The sequence below is a fragment of the Brachyhypopomus gauderio genome, chromosome 5 (assembly GCF_052324685.1).
Source record: "Brachyhypopomus gauderio isolate BG-103 chromosome 5, BGAUD_0.2, whole genome shotgun sequence".
NCBI lineage: Eukaryota > Metazoa > Chordata > Actinopteri > Gymnotiformes > Hypopomidae > Brachyhypopomus > Brachyhypopomus gauderio.
The window spans coordinates 30811034-30833651 of record NC_135215.1 but is presented as its reverse complement, the minus strand read 5'-3'; the positions used below and the strand labels follow the sequence as shown (position 1 = coordinate 30833651).

General features: G+C 40.9%; 3 protein-coding genes across 3 annotated transcripts in view; 2 read left to right on the top strand and 1 right to left on the bottom strand.

Moving 5' to 3' along the window:
- Window positions 1-5100: 5100 nt before the first annotated feature.
- yars2 (tyrosyl-tRNA synthetase 2, mitochondrial) lies at window positions 5101-8404 on the top strand. Its single transcript, XM_077007047.1, has 5 exons — window positions 5101-5925; window positions 6173-6340; window positions 7015-7170; window positions 7250-7420; window positions 8000-8404. Exons 1-5 carry the CDS (start codon window positions 5138-5140, stop codon window positions 8157-8159), a joined length of 1443 nt encoding a protein of 480 aa, XP_076863162.1. The 5' UTR covers window positions 5101-5137; the 3' UTR covers window positions 8160-8404.
- A 1177-nt stretch (window positions 8405-9581) lies between these two features.
- Window positions 9582-13069, top strand: cdkn1bb (cyclin dependent kinase inhibitor 1Bb). Its single transcript, XM_077007046.1, has 3 exons — window positions 9582-10326; window positions 10554-10668; window positions 11688-13069. The coding sequence occupies exons 1-2, from the start codon at window positions 9870-9872 to the stop codon at window positions 10658-10660; spliced, it is 564 nt and encodes a 187-aa protein (XP_076863161.1). The 5' UTR covers window positions 9582-9869; the 3' UTR covers window positions 10661-10668; window positions 11688-13069.
- A 6825-nt stretch (window positions 13070-19894) lies between these two features.
- kcnq1.2 (potassium voltage-gated channel, KQT-like subfamily, member 1.2) overlaps window positions 19895-22618 on the bottom strand; it is a 105746-nt gene continuing 103022 nt past the window's right edge. Inside the window, exon 17 of the mRNA XM_077007045.1 lies at window positions 19895-21409. Coding sequence (XP_076863160.1) covers window positions 21251-21409 — 159 coding nt within the window. The 3' untranslated portion in view covers window positions 19895-21250. The remainder of the gene's footprint in view (window positions 21410-22618) is intronic.

Below are 22618 nucleotides of genomic sequence, written 5' to 3'. Positions count from 1 at the left end.
AATGCACAGTGTTTAGAAGGGATTTCATTGATACTGTTGGAAAATCAGGGAAAATTTGTATTGTACGTCTTCCCAAATTTACCATAGCTCAGGTCACTAGAAGGTAGATGATGTTTCTACCTTTGACAGCCTAATTTCTGTCAGCCTGTGGCATGTATACTTAAGCCACTTGATATTCAAATGCAAATTTATAGCAGGTGTTCCCTGTCACTTTACTACCGCAGAAACCTCCAGCGGTGGTCATCTTCCACCTTCTGTTTAGCAGCACTAGCCTTTGAAAAAAAAGTGTATATAGTCAGTGAATTCACAAGTAATCTGTTGTATCAAAATTAAATAAACTATCTTTGTAAAAATCAAACATGGTATTAATGTTTTTTATGAAAATTATATATGAATATTTAAGACTACTTATGACTTATTCCTAGGCAGGAAGTAGTCATACTAGCACTAAACTAAAGTTCCTGTTTGAGTAGTCGCAGTGTCTCACAGATGTATTGATGGTTTAGAATCCGGTTGACCCTAGGCATTCTAGATGAAGCCCCGTGAGACTGAAAACCAAACTGTTCAACCTGATTTTGATAGTTCCTGAACAAATTTTGATAGTTCATCCCAATTCGTCATATTTTGGTATGGGACAGTCTGAAAAAGGGGCTTCAGTTCTTTCAGTTGTTTCATTGTCACAGGTGTATAATATCAAGCACTACTGTCTGCCTTTACACACATTTGTCAAAGTCAAATTTATTTATATAGCACTTTTTACATGTCACATTTGTGACACAATGGATTGTTCAAAAGACCTCACTGAATTCAAGCATTGTGCTGTAATAAGATGTCGCTGTTGCAACAAGCCAGTTTGTGAAATTTCTTCCCTCCAAGATATTCTACAATAATCTGAGTAGCAAGCCTCAAAACGTTACAGACCAGGGTCACCGAGTGCTCAAGCACATAGTGCGCAAAAGTTGGCAAATCCTACCACAGCTCAAAACCTCCTCGGACATTGACATCAGCACAGAAACTGCTGGGAGCTTCATGGCATGGGTTTCCATGCCTGAGCAGATGCATGCAAGACTTACATCACTAAGCACAATGCCAAATGCTGGATGGAGTAGTTTAAGACACACTTCCACTGGACTCTGGAGTAGTGGAAATGTAATCTGTGGCGTGATGAATCACACTTCACTGCCTGGCAGTCTGATGGATGAGTCTAGGTTTGCCGGTAGACCGTTACCTGCCTATGGCGTTTTGCCAGCTGTTGGTGGAGGAGGGATAATGATATGGGGTCGTTTTTCAGGGGTTTTTCAGGGGTTGGTCTAGGTCTCTTGGTTCCAGTGAAGGGAAATCTTAATGCTTCAGCATACCAAGACATTTTAGACAACTGTATGCTTCCATCCTTCTGTGAATAGTTTGAGGAAGGCATTTTTCTGTTACAACGTAACTGTGCCCTGCTACACAAATTAAGGTCCATAAAGGCATGATTTGGTATGTTTGGTGTGGAAGAATGCGACCGGCCTGCACAGAGCCCCAACCACAACTCCATCAATCATTTTTGGATGAACTAGAACGGAGATGGCGAGCCAGGACCTCTTGTCCAACAGCAGTATCTGATCTCACAAATACTCTCCTGGATGAACGGGCAAAATCTCCCAGACAAACTCAAATCTTGTAGAAAGCCTTCAGAGAAGAGTGGAAGTTGTCCAAAAGTGGGACCAACTCCATATTAATGCCTATAGATTTAGAATGGGATGTCCAACGCTTATGTCCTAATACTTGTCCATACAATGTTCTATACAGATCTACAGCTTTTTGGTGTAAACCCATTTCCCTGTATAACAATCTGCAATAAAGCCAGATTAGTAAATCTTGATGAAATCACACAGATGTTATTTATAGCAATTACCAGCAATCTGGGTACCAGGCTCCAACAGCAAGTAAACCCAGAGTAGCACCACAGACTGCTGGAGGTCACAGCAGGCAAAACGCACCTACTGCATCACTCTTCAAACTCACTCTGGAAGAACACTGGGATATTCACATGACCTTCCATGGCAAAGCAAATGCGCAGCCCAAGATCACCTAGATCACTGTGGGAATTAATATGAAATTGGCCACCATAAATCCCTAAACACACTGAAATACATGGAGACCAGCTCCATATTCACTAATGTGGTTTTACAATGGCATGTCTGAAGAGCTCATAGGTGATAGGCAGGTATCCACATACCTTTGGCCATGAAAAGGTAGTTACTATGTGTTCTATGCTGATAACCTTTCATATTTTAACAAACATTCCTGACAGCAGACAACTGTAGTAATTACCTATTCAAAAATTGTCTCTAGCCCTGATGAATCATGTTTTCATTCAGATATTCCCAACAGGAGCGCATTTCCAATTCCACTTGTTTGATCAACTCTCAGTCTTTACGTTTGCCACCAAATAAAGTTAGTGGGATAAATCACTTTAAACAGTTTTAAACACCATGTTAACAGCATATGTACATGAGTTGTTATTTTTGAATACCTGTGTACAAACATGATATACTGTCAATAAAATTAACACCAAGTCCACTGATCTTTCCAAATCTGCGTTAGCACAATCTTCTGGTTTTATAGAGACACCAGAGATCCAACAAGGACAACAACTGCTATTACCAAACATTTCTGGCTTTTGTTAATTAAAACAATATTCATAACACCTGGCTCTCATCCCAAAAAAGATAATAGGGCGCCCCCTGCTGGCTAAATCTACCCTTGGCTATATGCAATGGGGGGCAAAATTGTAAAGTATAATTTTAGTGTTGTCCCTGTACCTACCGTTAATTGGATTTCAATTTCTAATCCTAAAAAATATAATACCAAAAAACGACCCATTGCCCCATTTTGGATATCAAAGGCATTACATAATGTAAATTTTGTAGGTTGTTTTCTATGTTTACTAATGCATCCAAACAGAGAATATTATAATAGGACATTGTGATTTAGCTCACTATATTGATAGGTTTTCAAAACCATTGCTGTGGGTTTGCACAAAACTCAAACATTAACACAAACGCAAACATTACCAGATATGTTTATCCAAAATAGATCACTAAATCATAAGCATAGGATAAATAGATCGATACAATTTTTCATTGAGTTGATTGATTTTACTTGGCTTATTGCATTTGCAAGGGCAAACTCCAATTTGCTGTCAGTTTCTTATACAGTTTCGTCTCAAATTCGCCTTAGTTTCAATGAAATCATGAAATGGGTCAAGAATAATTAAAAACATTAAAGGGTTAAAAACAACTAGTTCACGCTAAAATATGCACCCGAGCCCATAATGAACCATAATTATTTTAACCAGAGGTAGGAATAAAAAAAAAACTCACTGTCTAAATTTTTATCTGTTCGTATTACTTTTTATATTTTGCCGTTTTTAGTTTAATCATGCTGTACAAAATTTGCTTTCCTTATTTGAATAATATCTATAGAATTCAAATAGGGAAATGGATCGTTTTTCGTTTTTTTCCATTTTAGATTTAGAAATGGAAAAGAAATTAACGGTAGGTACGTGTATGGTACACGGACTCATGGTACTCAGTCCTAACTGGTACAAATTACGAAACGCAGTTTACTTCTAATCAATAGTAATCTGATATTAGAGTAATTGCCTACATCATCCAATTGCACACCCGGAGAGCCAACCGCAGTTTTAGACCTGCAGTTCTAGACCTGCAGTTCTAGACGTGCCGTAGTTTTAGATGTATGTAACGTAATATCCAGATAGTGTTTTAGTATGTCGCGGGAGCAGATGAAATAATGATATTTATAAGCAACAATAATATATGATAGATATATGATAATGTCTGAAGGTCATTTTTGGGTTATCGTAATGTTTATGTCATGAAGGATGAATCTGGCAAGCGTTAGTGTGTCTTGGTTCGTTAGTTCTGGCTACCTTTATGGCTACTTAGTAGCTACTTTGATTAAATTTGAAACAACTTAAAGGAAGTAAATTAGCACTTACTACGCTACTATTAATACTAAAAGTAGTAAGCTAAAGTAGCATTTCCCCATCATTATTAACCCATAAGAACCCAGACTATGTTCTGAATATTGATACAATTGAGCATAATAATATATGATAGACATATATTTAGTCTGCTAAATGCCATAAATGTAAATGTAAATATGATCGGTCTGAAGGTCATTTTTGTGTTCTCGTAATGTTTATGTCATGAAGGATGAATCTGGCTAGCGTTAGTGTGTCTTAGTTCGTTAGTTCTGGCTACCTTTATGGCTACTTTGTAGCTACTTCGACTTTGAGAGAAATGCTAGTCCTGCGAACGTAAATTGTTGCCGGGGGGGGGGGTGGCTGAACGTAAAATGGACAAAAATTAAGTATTATATTGCGATCGATCGATCGCCAGTGTTTGCGCCAGAGCGAACTGGTAACTCATTGAATCATAGATATGGATCAGAGGTAAATAAACTAGATTTTGTTTTCGGCGTGAGAAATCGGATGTGTGGCGTGTGAGCGAAAAACAAGTATCACATATTTGCTAGTTGCATGCCAATGAAGGTATACGAGTAAAATAAATCACTCCTAACATTCTGGAAACGTATGCTTACTCACTGAAAGCATCCTGACATTATGCAATTTTTGCTGATTTTTAATACAAAATAGCCTATGCCAGTAATCCAGTAGTTTAATTAAAAATAAAATATCTTCAGGAGACAAGCTGTGTGTAAATGACAAAATTAATCAAAACTCCCTAAAAGAACAGGGAAAATGAGGCGTACTACTTCTATTTAAATACAAAATGTGGTGTACATTATCGTTTAAAACTTGTCAAATGTTATAGATTTGGCTAAAACAATTGAGAATCAATGGGCATATTTAACAAATAAACTCTTTATACAATGGATTATTACAATATACAAGCCCCTGAGCCTACGGCATGCATTGGAACTGCTGGTCTAGAACTGCAGTTGGCTGTCGTTAGCTACATTCCGAGCCGCTAGGTGGCGCATGTCTAAAACTACAGGACGTCTAGAACTGCAGGTCTAAAACTGCAGGTCTAGAACTGCCAGCTGTAATTTCTACATGTGTCCAGCAGAGGGCGGCGGCGCGTCCCTTTACCTCACACCATCTAACATGGCGGCGCCCTGTGTCTGGGGCGTCTGTAAAGCACGGCGAGGAAAAGCATGTGCTACGATTAAAAACGCGCTATTGCCATTATTTCTGCGTGCCACGTTTTATACTTCTCCACTCAGCAGAACCGGACTTCTCTCCAGGCTGCACGAACGAGGAATATTAAAAGACTCTTTCCCCGAACATGCGTGTCAGGTGGAGCTGCCCCAGCTGCTGCAGGCGGGTCCACAGAGCGTGTACTGCGGCTTCGACCCCACGGCGGACAGCCTGCACGCCGGCAACCTGCTCGCCCTCATCGGGCTGCTGCACTTCCGTGCCGCGGGCCACAACGTGATCGCGCTGGTCGGCGGCGCCACCGCGCAGATCGGCGACCCGAGCGGCAAGACGAGGGAGAGGGAGCGCATGTGGCCCGCAGATGTGGAGGGGAACACCAGAACCATCCTGGACGGGCTGCACAGAATATTCACTAATCACGAACTGTACTTTTGCAGCGACCCGAGGAAACTGGGCACGGTGTGTGTGGTGAACAACGCGAGCTGGTACAAAGACTGGACCGTGGTGGAGTTTCTGTCGGACGTGGGGCGACATTTCCGAATGGGCACCTTGCTGGGTCGACACAGTGTGCAGTCCCGGTTAAAGAGTCCGGACGGCATGAGTGTGACCGAGTTCTCCTACCAGCTGTTCCAGGCCTACGACTTCTACTATCTACACCAGATACACGGGTGCAAGATACAGCTCGGTGGTACTGATCAACTTGGGAATATCATGTCTGGCCATGACTTTATTCACAAGTAAGACTAATATGTCAAATTAACCACAAAGCAGAATATGCTAAAAACTACAACACATCTCTCTCTCTCCTCCCCCCATCACCCCATCTGTCTCTGACTGACTCTTCTCTTCCCACCAGGGTCCCCGCTTCTGTGTATGAGGGGGATTTTTGAATTTGAACTAGAGCCTATATTACAACATTTCAACTTTCTGTGAAACTTGTATGATCAGAGCCGCTGTGATTTGTCCCCAATGTGTCCCATGTAGAAAGACAGGAGACGAGGTTTATGGACTGACCATCCCATTGGTGACCACTGCAGTGGGAGACAAGCTGGGAAAGACCGCCGGCAATGCCCTGTGGCTGAACCGGGACAAAACTTCTCCATTTGAGTTCTACCAATACTTCCTCAGGCTGCCGGACAGCACAGTGGAAAGGTATGACTCTGTGTTTTGAGGAGAGCAGAACCCTAATGAATCCTAAGCAAGACGGATTTAAAAATATATTGAGTTTTCAGAATGGACCTTTTGCTTTCAAAGCTTGTGTTGAACAGCATGATTGTATTAATGCTTTATTGAAGTTGCATTTAAAAACCTATACATGACATCAGCTTGTTGGAAGTGTATGGGTGGCGTCTTGTCACAGTGTTAGAGATGCTGATAATTGGCTTCATGTCAGTACATAAGAACCGTACCACCAAAACTACTGTCTCTCCTTCAGCAATGTCATCACAGACTCGGAGTGATTCAGTGAAGGTTGTATCATCTGGTTTAAAATTGGCATTGTCTAATCATAATACAGTTTCACATTAACCCTCTCTCATCCAAATTATGTTTCAAGGTTTTGCAGCACTTATAAAACAGTTGTGAAAGTCCTGAGGCAGTTTATGAACCGGTTCTGTATTTTGGATTAGATCAGCAGCAGTGCCTTCTGCTATTTTTTGAATTTTAAATTTAGATTTACATTTTTAATGAAGAGTAAATGAGAGGAGGAGACAGGGGGAACTTATTGATGCTAACTGAACAAAATAATAGTGGGCTAAGGACCACTAGGTAAGAGGAGTTGGAGGCACTCCTGCTTGGAGCACTAACCTCTCCATCTTGACCCCCAGCTACCTGAAGCTGTTCACCTTCCTGCCTCTGTCTGAGGTGGAGAAGGTGATGGAGCAGCAGAGGCAGGACCCTGGCAACAGGAGTGCCCACAAGCGCCTGGCTGCTGAAGTCACCAAGCTCGTCCATGGAAAGGAAGGTCTGGACAGTGCCAGAAGGTGAGAGGGATTCTTCCCGGAGTGAGGAGCAGACGTTCTACGCTCGTTCTCTCTGTAACGTGTCCTCGTACCTGCCCAGGTGCACCAGCGCTCTGTACCACAGCAGCACTGAGGCCTTGGAGCAGATGGATGATGCAGAGTTGAAGGAGTTGTTCCGAGGGGCTCCGTTCCAGGAGTGCTTTCTGGAGCCGGGCACCACTGTGCTGGACGCCTGCCGCCGGTGTCGGGCTACCCCTGAAGGGGGCAGAGGGTGAGGTCTCACTTCCACACACCCGCCTGGGCTCTGGCACTTAAGGGGGTCCTGTGTAAAACATGGAACCACTAACACAATTGTGCAATATCAAAAATGCATATTTTAAAGAGTCAGAAACGGTAATAATGTTCACAATGCATCCAGTACACTCCTATAAAGTAAAAATCTCCAGTCAATAAATAACAAAATTGTTTCCTGTCAATGTTCTGGTTTAAACAAATCTATTTTATTGATCTTTTACTGTCACTCAAAGTAATTTTTTCCTTAAAATTATTAATTATTTCATTGTAAACTAAGTAATTATTAAAGTACATGTGAAGGGTAAGACTGGAAGATTAAGATGTTTGAAGGTTAAAATTTAAGACTGCAAGGCGAAGTTATTGATGTATCAAATCTTAATGTGTTACACTTCATGTAAAAGTAAAAATAGTTATTCTCATTGTGCGCTTTAACGTCCTACAGCTAATGCGACTGTTGCATTTTGTAATTTTCTGAGCGAAAAAACAGACTGCAAGGCACATTTGAAATTAATGTTCCTGTAATAATGATCTGATTTACCTCTTTTGCGTTTTTTAGGTACGAGATGATAACTGATGGTGGTGTGTGGATTAACCACCAGAGGGAGACAAACCCAGAACAGGTGCTGGTCCCAGGTCGGCACATCCTGTCAAATGGACTCAGTCTTCTCCGAGTGGGCAAAAGGAATTTCTACATCATCAAGTGGCTCAGTACATGATTGGCTTGTCCTGCCCTGAGGACAGGAGGAAACTGCACTGAGAACAGTGTGGACGTGGAAGAATAGATAAGATTGTTTTCGAAACGTCCTATGAAACTACTCTGCTTTGTGTGTGTGTGTATGTTCACATGCACGCACACTCGTTTGTGCAGGCATATTTTTCTGGGAGTATCTCAGTAATTATACTGTTCTGTTCTGAAAGTAAGGTTTTTATGGATTAAAGATCATTTTAATTCTGAATGTGACCACCAGATGTCAGTAGAATCATTTTTCCTTGTTTTTGAGTTAACGTAATGCTCCCTTTTCAATATAATTTTCTCTTTGAAGTATTTACGTTAGACTAATAATTCATGTTTTTGCTTAGTTCTTATTAACTCGTTTCTTCTTTAACGAGTACTGCAATGACGGATATAGAGAAGACGGGTAAAGAAAACTGGGCCAATGTGTTATATAAGGATCTGCAATAAGTGGGTTAGGAGTTTAGATCATTATTTATTATGAATGTAAAATGGAATGTGACGAGTACCAGTTTTAAAATGTGTAAAAGTTATAAAAAAATTTATAATTATAATACTGAGCGGATATATAAAAATACTGAGCAGATTTAATGTAGCCTATAATGAACATAGAATAGTAAACTAAAACCTGATAAAAATGAGTCTAAGGCATTTGGAGCATGGCTGTGTGTGTAGAAGGTGCTTGGTTTCTCTGGGAACTTGCGTGGCCTAATGACTAATATTCCTGGACATGTTGTCAATTTCTAGGTATCATTTCCAGGAACAAACGGCTGCATTTGTTTCTCTTTCTTTCTCAGTCTCGAACACAGATGTCTGAGATTACATGTCTTGTTTTAAAATCTAAATGGATTACACAAATATCTCACTTCATTATTTGGGAAAAATTTACTTTATGCAAGCAGTTGTTTTTTTCGCATGGGGCTCGCAAAATGGGAGACCGTGTGATAGAATCTTTAAATGCAGGCAATTTTCTTAAATTTACTGGAAATCACTCCTATTAACACAATGGTTGTAAAGAACAAAAATAACAACACGTAGCCTACAAAAGATTCGGAAAGATAAGTCTACATTTATTAAAATATAGCAGACGTACAGGCCAACATTAGAAAAGGATTTCATTGTTTAGCAACCACTGCTGTTTAATCCTGCGGTTGATTGAGAAAAACACAAATCCCATAACAGTATAAACTGATTAAAATATACAGCAATCTTTTAACCGTGTAATTATTAACACTCTGTGAGTCTAGAAGATCGCAAGTGGCTCGACGGTGGGTTTTTTTTTTTTTTTTTTTTCTAGGACTTTTTTTTCTTGCGCGGACGGTGGGGGATGTGCGTCGAGGGGCGGGCCCGTGGCTCTCGACCAATCAACGTGCCGCTACGTTTAAATAGCTCTTTGTGTCAATCATTTTTCTGCTCCAGTCAGCCTCCCCTCCATCGCCATATTGGGCACCGAAAAGACTTCTGTTATTTCTTCCCTTTACTACCACACAAAGTTGACAGGAGTGGCCGTCGCAGCTGCGCTTTGTTTTGATGCTCCGTAGAAGGAAATTACTCTCGCCTGTTTTTCCACCTCGTACATGGCATGCATGCGTTTGTTCCCCCTTGGTGCCTGTTGTTTTTTAAAAACGCGTTGAACTAGGAGAACATCGGCGCTTCTGAGTGTTTTCTGACCGTGGTTCTTTACACCTTGACCATGTCCGACGTGCGTCTCTCAAACGGGAGCCCGACTCTGGGAAGGATGGACGCGAGGTCGTCCGAGCAGCCCAAACCTTCTGCGTGCAGGTGCCTCTTCGGCTCGGTGGACCACGAGGAGTTGAGGAAGGAATTAAAGGGACACTTGAAGGTGATGGAGGAGGCGTCTTCGGACACATGGGACTTCAACTTCTCCACCTTCACTCCCCGACCCACTGGGAGGTACCGCTGGAAGGCGGTGGACAGTACGGACCTGCCGAGCTTCTACAGCGCGCCTGGACCTCGGAGCAGGGACGGACGCTCGTCTGGGAATAACAGTGTGGATGTAAACGGGAACCACGACCGTGTGGCGGTGACTCCCTGTCGCCTGGTGGAGGAGAAGACGGAGCGGTGTGAAAGTCAAGTGGAGAAAAGAGAGCCACACGTTAAAGGGCAGAGAAAGAGAGCGCCGTGTCTGGGTACTTAGTGCCTTTATGTGATGTTTAAAGTAACAGTTTTCAGGGTAGAGTATACACGTATGGAGTAAGTGATGCATTGTTTCCACACACGTATCGGTTTTTGTTACAAAGCAGGTTTAGGAAGGCGGATAGCTACAGTTTAGATGTTTTTTCAAGCCCATTTTTCCTTCTTTTATACTCTGGTAGCTCGACAGATATGTTAAAAGGTGTTTTTTTTTCGTTATTAGACTCGTCGTGTCAAGCGAAGCGGCCGCGCACCTGTCTAGATGAGGTTACACGTTTGACACAGACGGATCTAACGCCGCAGAAGTCCAGCCCCGCCACACACACGTAAACCGAGAGGTAAGAACACCAAAGGCATTTCGAGCAACGCAAAAAGTACATATTGTTCATATTTGTGAATGCGTTATTGACTCGTGTCGATAGGTCCGGCCTTGCTACTGGTCTTGACCAAAAGGTTTATTTTTAAAACGATTTTTTAAAAACAATAGTCACACAATACGTTTTAATCCGAAGGCCAAACCGGTTTTACGTGATCCCTTAGTTATGCGTCAAACGCTTGGTTTGTCTTTCCTTTTTTAAAACTCATATGGTTTAACATGTACCGTGTGGACGAGTGAAGTAAATGCGCAATTTATGTGAAACGGCAGAAAGGGTTAACGTTGTTTCTCTCCAGCGTCATTTACAACCACTACGACCGTGAGCTTGAGTTTCCCTCAGTGAGGACATGCCTGAAAACAGCATAGTAACACGTCAGCAAGCGCTTCCCTCTTGAGGGGGCTGTTATTCAATATATCCAACGGAACCGCCAGTAAACTGAAATGTTTGTTTCCTAGCTCGGTGCTAATTTACATGTATTTTCATCATCTTGTAGAGCTTTACTGAACTTATTATACCGGAATGTGTGGCATTCTAACATTTCTCATCTTGGAGAAGGTCGGTTTAAGAGAGCCTTCCCCTCTGCTCGTTTGATCTAGTTGTGTTATCCAGTGCTCAAACATGACTTGTTGTTACCTCAGGGTTGATGTGAATGAATGAGTCACTTTGAGTAGCTATTTTTGCAGTATTAATGTTTTAAACAATGGTGGTAATAAACTGATATAATTGTTTGAAATGTTTTATCATATTGTTGGAAATAGCCATTTAGACCTTTTTTGTTGCTGATATTGGTTCCTTATATTTTAAAGGAGTTTGCAGTTTTTGGATTCACTGTATCTACTTTGTTTTGCTTTCATTAGAAAACCTAGTTTTGTGTAACGAATGTAATGAAGGAACATTGTATCTTAATGTAAATGTATGTCTGCTGCATGCTGACCTCACTGTAGTTTACGTCTGATGATCGCTGCTGTTCTCTTTCACAGACCTGAAGGTGCGGTCTCCCTCCTCGGCTTCAGTGCTTTGTGAATTTAAAAACTCCAAGGAGAGAGGAGAGAGACGAAAGCAGAATCATATCAGCTGTAAAACTAGAGACTCTGCACAAGCACTGAAACCAACACAAACGTTCTGGCACTAAAAAGCAACTGCCTCCAAAGCAGTCTATGTAGCAGCGTGCAATTAGGTTGAACCCCCCCAGCCCCCTCCCCCTTTTGCTTTTTTTTCTTACTACCTGTGTATATATTCATATGTAGCACATAATACATATAATTTTGGGGAATTTTTTTCTTTTTTTGTATTGGAATAGGTGTGAATTTGACTTGAAGAGTTGCAGTGAATAGGTTTAAAGATGTTTCCAAAATGCTGTTGATTTACTTCTTTGTTTTTTGAAGGCAGTGTGCCCCATGTAGACTGTACAAAAAACATTATTTTGTTGTTCTGTCATTGAATCCAATGCAGAGTTCATGCACATTTGAACAGCTGTGCATCTCTAACACCATACAGGTAATACACATATATTGCCTGATCTCAGTTTGGATCCTAGCATCTCAGTTTGCAGTAACAGTAACACAGAAAATGTCAGCGCTTATATAAAATTTGTAGTCAAATCTAAATTATTGTATGTAACTTATCTCTCAAACTTTGACTTGGACGACTGATCGAAATTGTTCAGTTATATACAAAGTCAAACTACGTAGCATAAACCAGTATTAACACCATGCGAGGCACTTGCTAAAAGACGTGTGTCCCTCGTTTATACTTAAATTATTCTTCTTTAATATGTATCTTGATTTGTATTTTGAGTGAAAATTTCTACTGATTGCCTTTTTTCGTTCTCCTGTTTCATTTCATTCTGTGTGCCCCTCGCCTGACCAACCATCAATTTGCTGTAATAAGAGGAAAAATAAGCTTCTCGACTCTATGCACCTGTGCTCCCATTCCATTCTGTGGTTATCTATGATGCATAAGTATATTTATAGGAAAAAAGTAAAAATTAATATTTCAACAGTCCACACAGCCTGTGTATTTGTTTAATCATTGAAGTGTACCTGTGTACATTTGTAAAAACACTGAGAAAATTAAAACTAACTTATTTATGTCGAGTTTATTTTTTTTATTTTTTTTTTTCTAAAATGGGTTTGGTCGTGGTTATGGCATGGTTATCCATGGCATTTATTTGAGTTATTTTTAAATGCATTTTTTTGGTAGTTCTTTGGTAGTCCTGTTAAAAAATATTTTAACAAATTGTGTAAGATTGCAAACTGAGCCTGATAAAAATTTAAAAAATATGTTAAGTGCGGTTTTTATAATGTGTGGTAAAACAATGTGTTGCAATCGATTAAAAGAGAATTAAATTATTATACCAGCATGTGTGTAGTTTACCTTGGAATGTACTTTGCGTATGTGAATTCCTTACTTATCTTTGAGTATGTAATCTTAACACCCCCCCCCCCCCCTTCAGTTTTGATGCAATAACTTTGAGACAGAGATGCTGATTAAGGTTTGTACAGCTTGTTAACCTTATACTCTGGCTCCTGGATGCACTAGAAAGTGAGACTTAATTTACTACAGCCTATACAGGTTGTAGTATACTCTTAGCAACTTCCTTCCTTTGTAGACTTCCTTTAGAAAACTAGCTTTAGAAAAAAAGCTGAAACCTTCACGTACCACCTCACTGAGTGGCCTTTTCCTGGATGGGAGTTCAATGATGCTTTGTCAGTCTAATTCCCATATAGAAGGCAAAGTATATGAGTTGTAAAGAAAGCAGACAGTAGGATCGACAGTAGGATAGCTATGACCACTATGTGAATACATTACAGTCCGAATTGAAGCGCTGATTTATAACCAATATATCACATAATGGAAAATATATATATATTTATGTTGTACATATTTGTCTCCAGTTGCATGTTTCCAAATTGTTTTACATATTTATATAAAAACAAGGCCAAGTAGACATGAGTGGACAGAAAGGATCAATGTGAAAGGAGACAGCGTGGAGTTTCACCACTCTGACAGACTTTACTCTCACTCTGCTCTTGCTCAATGAGGCCACTGTTGTAATACTTGCCAAAGAGTGTAAAAATCCAGCCACGATGCTGCACTGAGGCTTAAGTGTGCCAGTAACAGCATGGGGGTGGTATTTTTTCTGTCTGATACCAGCAGGTCATCTTCCTCTACTGAAACCAGCAGAGACTTTGCTTTATAAGATTTTAATGAGCTTTTAAACATTAGCTTTAATAGTTTTTTTTTCCACACAACAAGCACTCTGTCGCAGATAATTTATTATTACATATTAAATCATTACACAAAGCTGAAGCTTATAAAATATAACTATCATAAATATTAAATGATTATTACACAGCTGTCACTCATTAATGTAACTGTCGACAGGCACAGACCTGAGGGTAATCCTTAATTTTTCAAAATGTTCTTGAGTCATATATTACTTTCAACAGTCCTTTGCAATCGCATGTGTTTTAGAACCGAATTTCAGGTTATGTGTATAACTGACACTTAAGATGTATGTAAATATTTCTATATAAATGAACATGAGCAGCAGCAGCAAAAAAATATCCAGGTTTGCCCATGTGTTTAAATAATTAAATAAAAGACAAATGGAAAAAAAAACAACAACATGAAAACACCTGCGTGAGGTCTTTAAGGGCTCTTAGGCTGCAGGTGCATGACCTCAGACCCTCCCCAGCCGACCCCTTCCGCCTCCTGTAGACCTGCTCACATTGTTCACTTGTGTGTGGCTTTGTGGGCTGAACCATTGGGAGAGTGTGTGGCTGTGTGCACTGTTGTGTCTGGGTCTCCTACTCAGACAAAAGGCCTCATCAGAGAGAGAGAGAGAGGGAGAGGGAGAGAGAGAGATGCAGCAACCATTTGTGTTTGTTGTTTCTGTAAGTAATACATAACTGTCATAACATGTCCGGGAATAATTTTACAGTGATTAGGCCATGCAAGTGACCAAACAAATCAAGCGAATTTCACAAAGTCTTATTTTGTGAAATAAAAATATTGAGTGGGATGCAATTTTCCTGGCATGCAGAATACAGCAAGTTATAGAAGTTAACAGACTAGTATAGTTTTAAAGACTATATATATATATATATATATATATATATATATATATATATATATATATATATATATATATATATAAAGAGTATATTATTATGAGATGTGTTTCTAAATTAATGCAAGAATTAAACAGCAGTGGTTGAAAAACAATGAAATCATTTTCTGATGCTGGCCTATACTTGTGCTAAAGTTAGATTTGAGGGACATTTATACATTTATAACTTTGTTCTATCTGACCATTCTGTAAATTAGTGCTTTCCACTCTTTAACAATAATTACCTGTGATTAAAAATATTTTTAGTAGCCTCTTCCAAGCATATAATCCATTAAAATGTACTACATTTCCCACAATAAACATGAAGTAAAATATTACATCTCAGCTCTTAATTGTAATGTCTAATTCAAAACAAATAATGACATTTGAGAAGTCTGTGGACCATAGATCAAAAGTGAGAGTGAAAGAGTGAGATAGATATACAGAGAGAGAGAGAGACTACTGTTATGAAGGTGAGTATTCATGGTCTGGGTGGAGTGTCTCTGAAATCAAACCACTAAGTGGAGGTTCTCCTTTGTAATAAAACAATAGTCAGCATTAGCTTTAACTGGTTTTTACAACACTGGTATCCTAATATACTTACATGTAACAAGAACAGGACAGACAGGGCAATTAGGCTTAGCTAATTAAAACCAATGGGTAGAATGCTAAAACCAAGAAGACTCTTGAGACTGTTACTGTATTACCTGATGCACAGTAACCCTGATCTGTCCGTTGTGCGTTCTTTCCTCGTTTTGTACACACCTCATTTTTACTGTCGGCACCGTTATGTTTTTTTTTTTACCAAAGGCTGTTGGGTTAACATGAGTTCGTTGAAGGCTGGGGGCATTTCAGGGGACATCACTCTCAATAGCTTCATACGTGGGCCTGCGAATGGGAAAATGTATTTGTTTGTCGATAACATAATTGGGTGAGATGTTTATGAAAATGAGCGTGAAGGCACAGCAATTCACAAGGTAAATAGTAAATATAGGTGATCCAGTCGTTTCACAAAACGCCACAAGCTTCACCTTGAAGGCAAGAACCTGTGAACGCCTGTGTGTTCCTGTGTGCCAGCAGGAAAGCGTTAAATATTCACTTTATCTGCAGTGGTGTTATCGTGCAATGAGGAATTACAAGTAGCCGTGTTCCTACGACCTGTGGAGGTAGTTGTTGGCTTATGTATGCTGAGGGAACGTTACACTGAACTGACTCACTCACCGAAACTGCACATCGCTTGTCGAAATGTTCCCTTCCTCAAGACTTCTTAGAAAAGATTTGTGTACACGCTTGAACGAAAGAGAGCTAACAAGAGTTCATTTCCTGTTCGCAATTATATGTATAGCCTATTGATGAAGAAAATCGTCTCACCCCTGTCGCTAACCACTGTGGAAGTAAATAATTTAATTTTATTATATTTACTGTAATTTCTAAAGTCGTCATCTAAACTATCATTTTTTGCTGTCATAAGAAAATAATTTTAAACTTTGTTCTAATTTATTTATTATTATCAGCAGGCAATAGCATGGATAGGGAAAACAGTATACTTTTTAAGATCTTCATAGCGTCTGCGTTAAAGGTGAATGTCGCAAAGTGAACGTAACATACGCAAAAATTCTCAGCGAACTGTCACTTATGTTCACATTTCAGTCTGGTTCTCACTACTGAAGGCACGCACGCTTTCCTGTAAATGGCAGTTCATCGAAATATTGTAGTTCCCCCCTCCATATCCTCTATTAACCACCACATACGTTATCAGGAAATGATGAATAAATTAAAATATTCATAAATTATGTCAAAGCGCACATTAAAAGCTTGATATGATGCCACACTTGGAAGCTTTGTGTTCCTACAGGTATTTTAATGCAGCCAGGGGATGTAAATAGAAATGCGTAGCAATTTCTTGTATCTGACAGGCAAATATGAAATTACTTTTTATTCACTGATCCTTTTTTTTCGTACCTTCCACCTGTACTTTTTAAACGGACTTTGTCGCATTTGCTAATTCCATCCTGTGTCAGGTAGTTTAGCTCATGTGATGTGTACAGCCTCTAAAAGGAGCAAGCATTGTTTCTAACTGGCTTGGTCAGTGGTAACTGTGATTTGCTGACTGCTGCACTGACTTCCACTGGCGTTCCTGTCATCAGAAGGCAGGCTGCTGTTTATAATTCAGCTGCATGTTTGCTTTTCTGTGGGGCTCATTAGGTGGACACACCTGCAGCCAGTCAAAAGTTCTTTATCAGTTATCATCTCAGTCAAGCAAGCAGAGGAAAATGTCCCCCACCTAACCATGCTCTAATCTGCTCAGCTCTGTGTGACGCCACAGAACATGGCACGCCATACACTCCTACACCAGCTTAGCAGGAACTAATGAAGTAAATAATTTAATTGCAACCTTTTAAATAGTTAATAAATACTTTCTAGCCAAAATATGTTTTTAGAAAGAGTATAGAACATTTCAAAACATAAATAAAATTTCAGACTTAAGTATATAGTCTCACTGTTGTCTTACCATGAAAAGACCTAAATATAGAAAAATTCTGGATGACTGGACTGCTAGTGAAGTTTCAAAGACCTTTAGATACGGCAGCTGGTGTGCACAATTCTGCTAAGTGTGCATGTGTGTATGTAGGTAGTGTGTTGTCCAGGCCAGTGCTGGTGTGTCCTGGTACCGCCTCCCCCCACTACGGCAGCAGCCAGGCACAACTGCAGCTGTCCCCCCTCATGCCTCTCATTCTGCCTGGGCTGCACAAACCAGCCCCTGCCACTGAAGTCCTTCCAGGCCTGGCCCGGAATTCTCCTTCTGTCTGGGAGAAAAGAACTCAGCAATGTGACCTATTTCATGAGACCATCACACTTTCTACAAAAGAACCGAGTGTGAATGCAAATGCACACCACAGGATGAAATGGCCCAAACTGAGCCTAGTTTTACACACACAAAAAGAGACACGTCTAGGGAATGCAGCCACGACCCAACTTTATAGCATACAGAACACATGCGGGCAAAACAGGGTCAGTGTAAGGGTAGACGTTCCACAAACAGCCCCAAGGTCAGGTGAGCAGAGGGCAGAGCAAGCCTCGTCTTTGACACACACTGTGAATTATTAAGTCTTCCCTGCCTGTTCTCATAACATTGGCTGTGATGTGCACAAACTATCCTCTAGAGCAGGGCTATTCAACTATATTTTTCTGTGGGCCAGATTTAGCAGAGAGCTCTGACCTGTGGGCCAGACAATTTTCAGACCCATACCAATACTGTCGTAGTGGATGTAAAATTGAAGCAAACACTTGGGGTTGGCGTACGTAATTTGTTGACAGGGGGAGGGGGTGGGGGGGGGGGGGGGGGGTTAATAAACGTAAACGTATATTCGCGAACGTAAATTCGAACGTAACTTTCAACACAGTGTCGTAAAATGTTGCAAGTAAGATTTTTTTGTTTTATTTTTACGGCGGTTTATCAAATATTCATTATTATTTATGAGGAGATGGGCCGGTTCTGGCCCGCAGGCCGCCAGTTGAATAGCCCTGCTCTAGAGTCTGGCCATGGAAGACCAGCAGTTGCCAGGCCCTTCGTAAAAAAAGGGAACATACTGAGGCGCGGCGTGGAATCTGTTGTTTGTGAACGGGCGACCGTGGTCCCCAGGCCTCAGAGCAGGAGCGGCCCACCTGTCGCAGGCCTGCTGCTATTTCGAGAGCTCTGGAGTGTAGGGCGTCAGCTGCTGCAGGGCTACGCCCAGCCCGCACACCCCCATCTGTTCTTACTCATATCTGCTTTCACAGGGAAGCGCTGGTCCCCAGCCACAGGTGGCCCCAGTAGTGGACACACTGCTCAGTCCTGTCATCAGGTCCTATGGGCCCCAGCAGAGTGGAGGTGGCTCCACTAATGGCGGACCAGCTCGGCAGGGAGGCTGAAATAAATCTGAAGTCAATTAGTATGAGGTACTGCCACACTTGGGAAACTGGACCCAGACCTCAGCGGCCTGTGTAACTGGGTTATTATGGACTGTTAACTGTACTCTAGTTGTTTTTCTAACTTGTCTCGAGTTAGGCAGCTGTTCTTAATGTGTAAAATGTTCAACACCTCCTGGATACACCATCCTGAATGGAAAGGTGTTGAGACAGGAATGATCAGTGTTTACCTTCAATACTCCTTCTCTTCTTGTGTCTAAGGCAGAGACAAGAATATGCATTTCGGACAGCCTAAGACTTGTTTGGAGTTGTTTTGTCATTGATGTTGAGACTTTTTTTTTTACTTCCTTAATGTCTCTCCAGGAGCCTGATCTCTAGCGCTAGCTCACGCCATCAAACGGCCTCTGAGCTGGGGGAGGCTCCCTTAACTCTCCACATGAAAGTAGCACAGTGTCTTGATCACACAGCGTCAGCTCTGTAAACTTGAGCCGAGGTCTCTGTCAGATGTAAAACAGCAGACAAAAGCCGAATAACAGCATGTGCATGGATGTGTAGTCACAGCCCTCTGTAATTGAACATGGCTCCAGACTAGACTTACTCTCCTTCCCTCCCTCCAAGTCTCCTGGCCTCTCTCTCTCTCTCTCTCTCTCTTTTTCATCCTCGTTGCTCTCTCTCTCTTTCATCCTCATTGCTCTCTCTCTCTCACTCTTTTTCATCCTCGTTGCTCTCTCTCTCTCTCTTTCTCTCTCTCTTTCTTTTTCATCCTCGTTGCTCTCTCTCTTTTTTCATTGCTCTCTCTCTCTCTCTCTCTCTCTCTGTCTTTCGTAGGATCCTACTCCTTGACTGGCCTTGTTGATTTTGGGATATCTATAGTATTTTTTGGCCTTTGAAGACAAATATAATTGTGCAGAAATTCGAGACCTATACTTTCTCCACTTGAAGTCCACTCGAAAATTCAGCACAGCAGCAGGACACAATAGAGAGTTCACACAGAGATGATTGTGAACGTGTCAAGTTAATGGTGACAAATAAAGCCCCCCCCCCCCCCCCCCCCAACATATCGGCAATTAGTCATGTAGTTTTCATTAACCTTTGGTTCCACTTTCTTAGATCCATCACATACAATCTCAACAGTAAACATAAAATGGTAACATTGAAAATGTAAATACATATTTTATTTACAGATTCAAAGATAATTAATACAACACAGTGGTATGCTCGGAAATCGCTGGATCCTGGAAGAGTCATTCCAAATCATTTGTTCAACCTGATAAATATAAGGCAGCCCTACAATATGTACATGACTTATAAAACTGTACAGAACCGGCAGTCATTCATTCAGATTTCAGTTTCTCTCACCCGCTTTCCCCAGTGATCTGCAAACTTGTGAAAGCCTTCAAAGTGAATGATGAAATGAGGGCAGGAAGGGGAAGACCTGGCTCTTCTTATACTAACTCTCTCCCTCTTTCAGCTATCAACTCCCTCTGCAGATCGTAATAAAAATGAATGTTAAATTAACATGCTAAAAAACAAAACCACCTAGCAATCTGTTCTGTGCCTGGGAAAAGTTCCAGGAGATGTGTGTGTTTGGTGAATGGAGTTCAAGTCATCTGGGTCTGACATGCATCTCTGCTCCAGGGTTTATGTCAACAAATTGGTGATTTTTTTTTCTCCTATAGTTTTTTTCCATCAAACAATGGTATTAAGGCATTTTACCTGACCAGAAACTTTGCATTTAATTAACCAGAGTGAGAAAAATAATCACAGATTTAGGGTAAGAAATCTTTCTGAATGTCTATAATGAATACTCTGTTGAAAACCTTGGCACTCCTCACCAAGTCCACAACCTCAAATAGCTTTCCCTCTTCCTTTCTAATATTCCATTTAAGTACATTAAACCCTATCAGCAGTATTTTGCTGTTTTGATTAGTTCTGCCATAACTATTTATCAGTGGTGAATTTAACTCGAGCAGAACGTGTTCACACTTACTAAATGTGAAGTGTAGATTAACACGGGGAACAGATGAGATCTGTCGCACTCCCTCAGATATCTGAGCTGCGCCACAAGTTCATGAGCTAATAATGGTCTTGACGGACATATGACTATGGATCTTGCCATGTAGCATTTTTGTGGATCAGTGGTTCTTAAATCTAAACAGACCAGGACTTTCAGTTCAAATAGCAAATATCTCTAGTGCGTTTGGCTCCTTCGTTACTCCAGCAAACCGACAGCAGTCAAATGAAGATAGAAGTACATGAGGGGCTTGAAGGTAGTAGGATGTTTCAAAGATTCAGTGAATCTTTCACACAGTATTTCAAAGATTCAGTGAGAAGCTCTCCAGCCTCTTTCTGTATGTTCCTTTATCTTGCCAGCTTCCTTGACCATAACATCTCATTTTCATATTTTCAAATTTGCAAAAGTCTGAAGGAAAAGTTTGAAGCAAAGTCTTCTTCAGTATGTGATTTTGACAGACCTTGCTGAAAGACGTCCCCCAGTCTGGTCTTGTGCGACTGGCCTTGTCACTGGCTCTCATCCGTAAAGCTGGCCAGTCGTTTCATGGGCAGTACACGGGAGCTAGCACTACTTTGGCCTAGTTTTGGAAGAAGGTCTGATTTGGGCTGGAACTGTTCCACCAAGATGTTCAGGATGCTCTCCACCTTCTGGTCAATCTGGAGAACCTACAGAATGGAGATGTTGGAGAATAGTGAGTACTGCACATGAGGCGAGGTGATGATGTTGGACCTGGGCCTACAAATACTCTCAGAAAAAGATGAATAATCTACACAGTCAGACATTCATTAGAATGTGAAACGCAGAAACTGATTTTGTGTAAGTGTTCTCATACCGAGAAATGTGACAAGTTCTGTTTGAGGAATAATAAACCTCTATACCGCTGTTGTTCTCTTTTACCATTAAGTTATTCCCATACCATTACGGTAAATCTAACTTTATATCAGCTATTGAGGTTTTATGTGCCTGTCACTTCAATGAATGTTTTACTGAAGAGATTTTTCAGTTTTTCAGTCAGCAGTTTCTCAGAACAATATCGGGGTCAATGCATACCTCTCCTGGAAGTCTGCTGTGTTAAAGCAATGTGTCTGTGGCAGTGTAACCACTTTGTGAAAGTTCTTCTAAAAAGAATCTTGTGTAGTGGAGCAAAATTCTCCACTTTAAAAAGAGCATGCTCAACTGAACACAACAGTCTCCACATTGGCCTTTGCAATGTCTCAATGCCAGTGAAATGTTTTCCTTACAATAAATCCAGCTGGATTAGACCATTTATGGCAGATAACCATGTGAAATATTATCCTGTTTATGCCATCATATCAGGGCACTCTCTTGCCATTAGTCACACTGCTGGCCCACAAAAAAAAATGAAAACAGTGTGTAAAAAGAAAAACCAACACAGCTCTGAAAAAGACCTTACTCAAGGCAGACTCCATTAATGGAGGCCTGACATAAATACATGTTCATGAAGCAGAACATTGCCTGCTTGGTTAAGGAGGGCTATAAATTGGAATCATAAACATGTCTTTGGTAATCTAGTGCATTATCAGCATTCCAGAGAAGTGGCTTTTACTCAGAACCATAAGTTCTGCCGTGGTGTGAGGAGCAGCACGCTGACCCATGGAGATCCCCAGGACAGCACCGGGACTACAGGCAGACAGGCCGAGCCTGAAGCTGCTTCAGCACCACAAGGTTAAGGAACCAAATCGGGATTGAGGATTTGAGCAAACATCTATGGAACTGCTGCTTGGCTGTGAAAGAAAGAGACTACAGTGTCGACTAGGAGTAATATGGCAGTGACATTTGTTGTCATTTCACCTCTTTCCAGTTCACAGGATTTGAAAAAAAAAAAGAAAAGGTGAATTTCAGTGTTGAGAGTA

Bases quoted from the DNA above. Each gene is read 5' to 3' on its own strand.
- cdkn1bb (XM_077007046.1), top strand. From the start codon at position 9,870: ATGTCCGACGTGCGTCTCTCAAACGGGAGCCCGACTCTGGGAAGGATG. The intron at 10,327-10,553 runs GTACTTAGTGCC...TTTCGTTATTAG, and splicing joins AAAGAGAGCGCCGTGTCTGG to ACTCGTCGTGTCAAGCGAAG.
- yars2 (XM_077007047.1), top strand. From the start codon at position 5,138: ATGGCGGCGCCCTGTGTCTGGGGCGTCTGTAAAGCACGGCGAGGAAAA. The intron at 5,926-6,172 runs GTAAGACTAATA...TGTCCCATGTAG, and splicing joins GGCCATGACTTTATTCACAA to AAAGACAGGAGACGAGGTTT. The intron at 7,171-7,249 runs GTGAGAGGGATT...GTACCTGCCCAG, and splicing joins GGTCTGGACAGTGCCAGAAG to GTGCACCAGCGCTCTGTACC.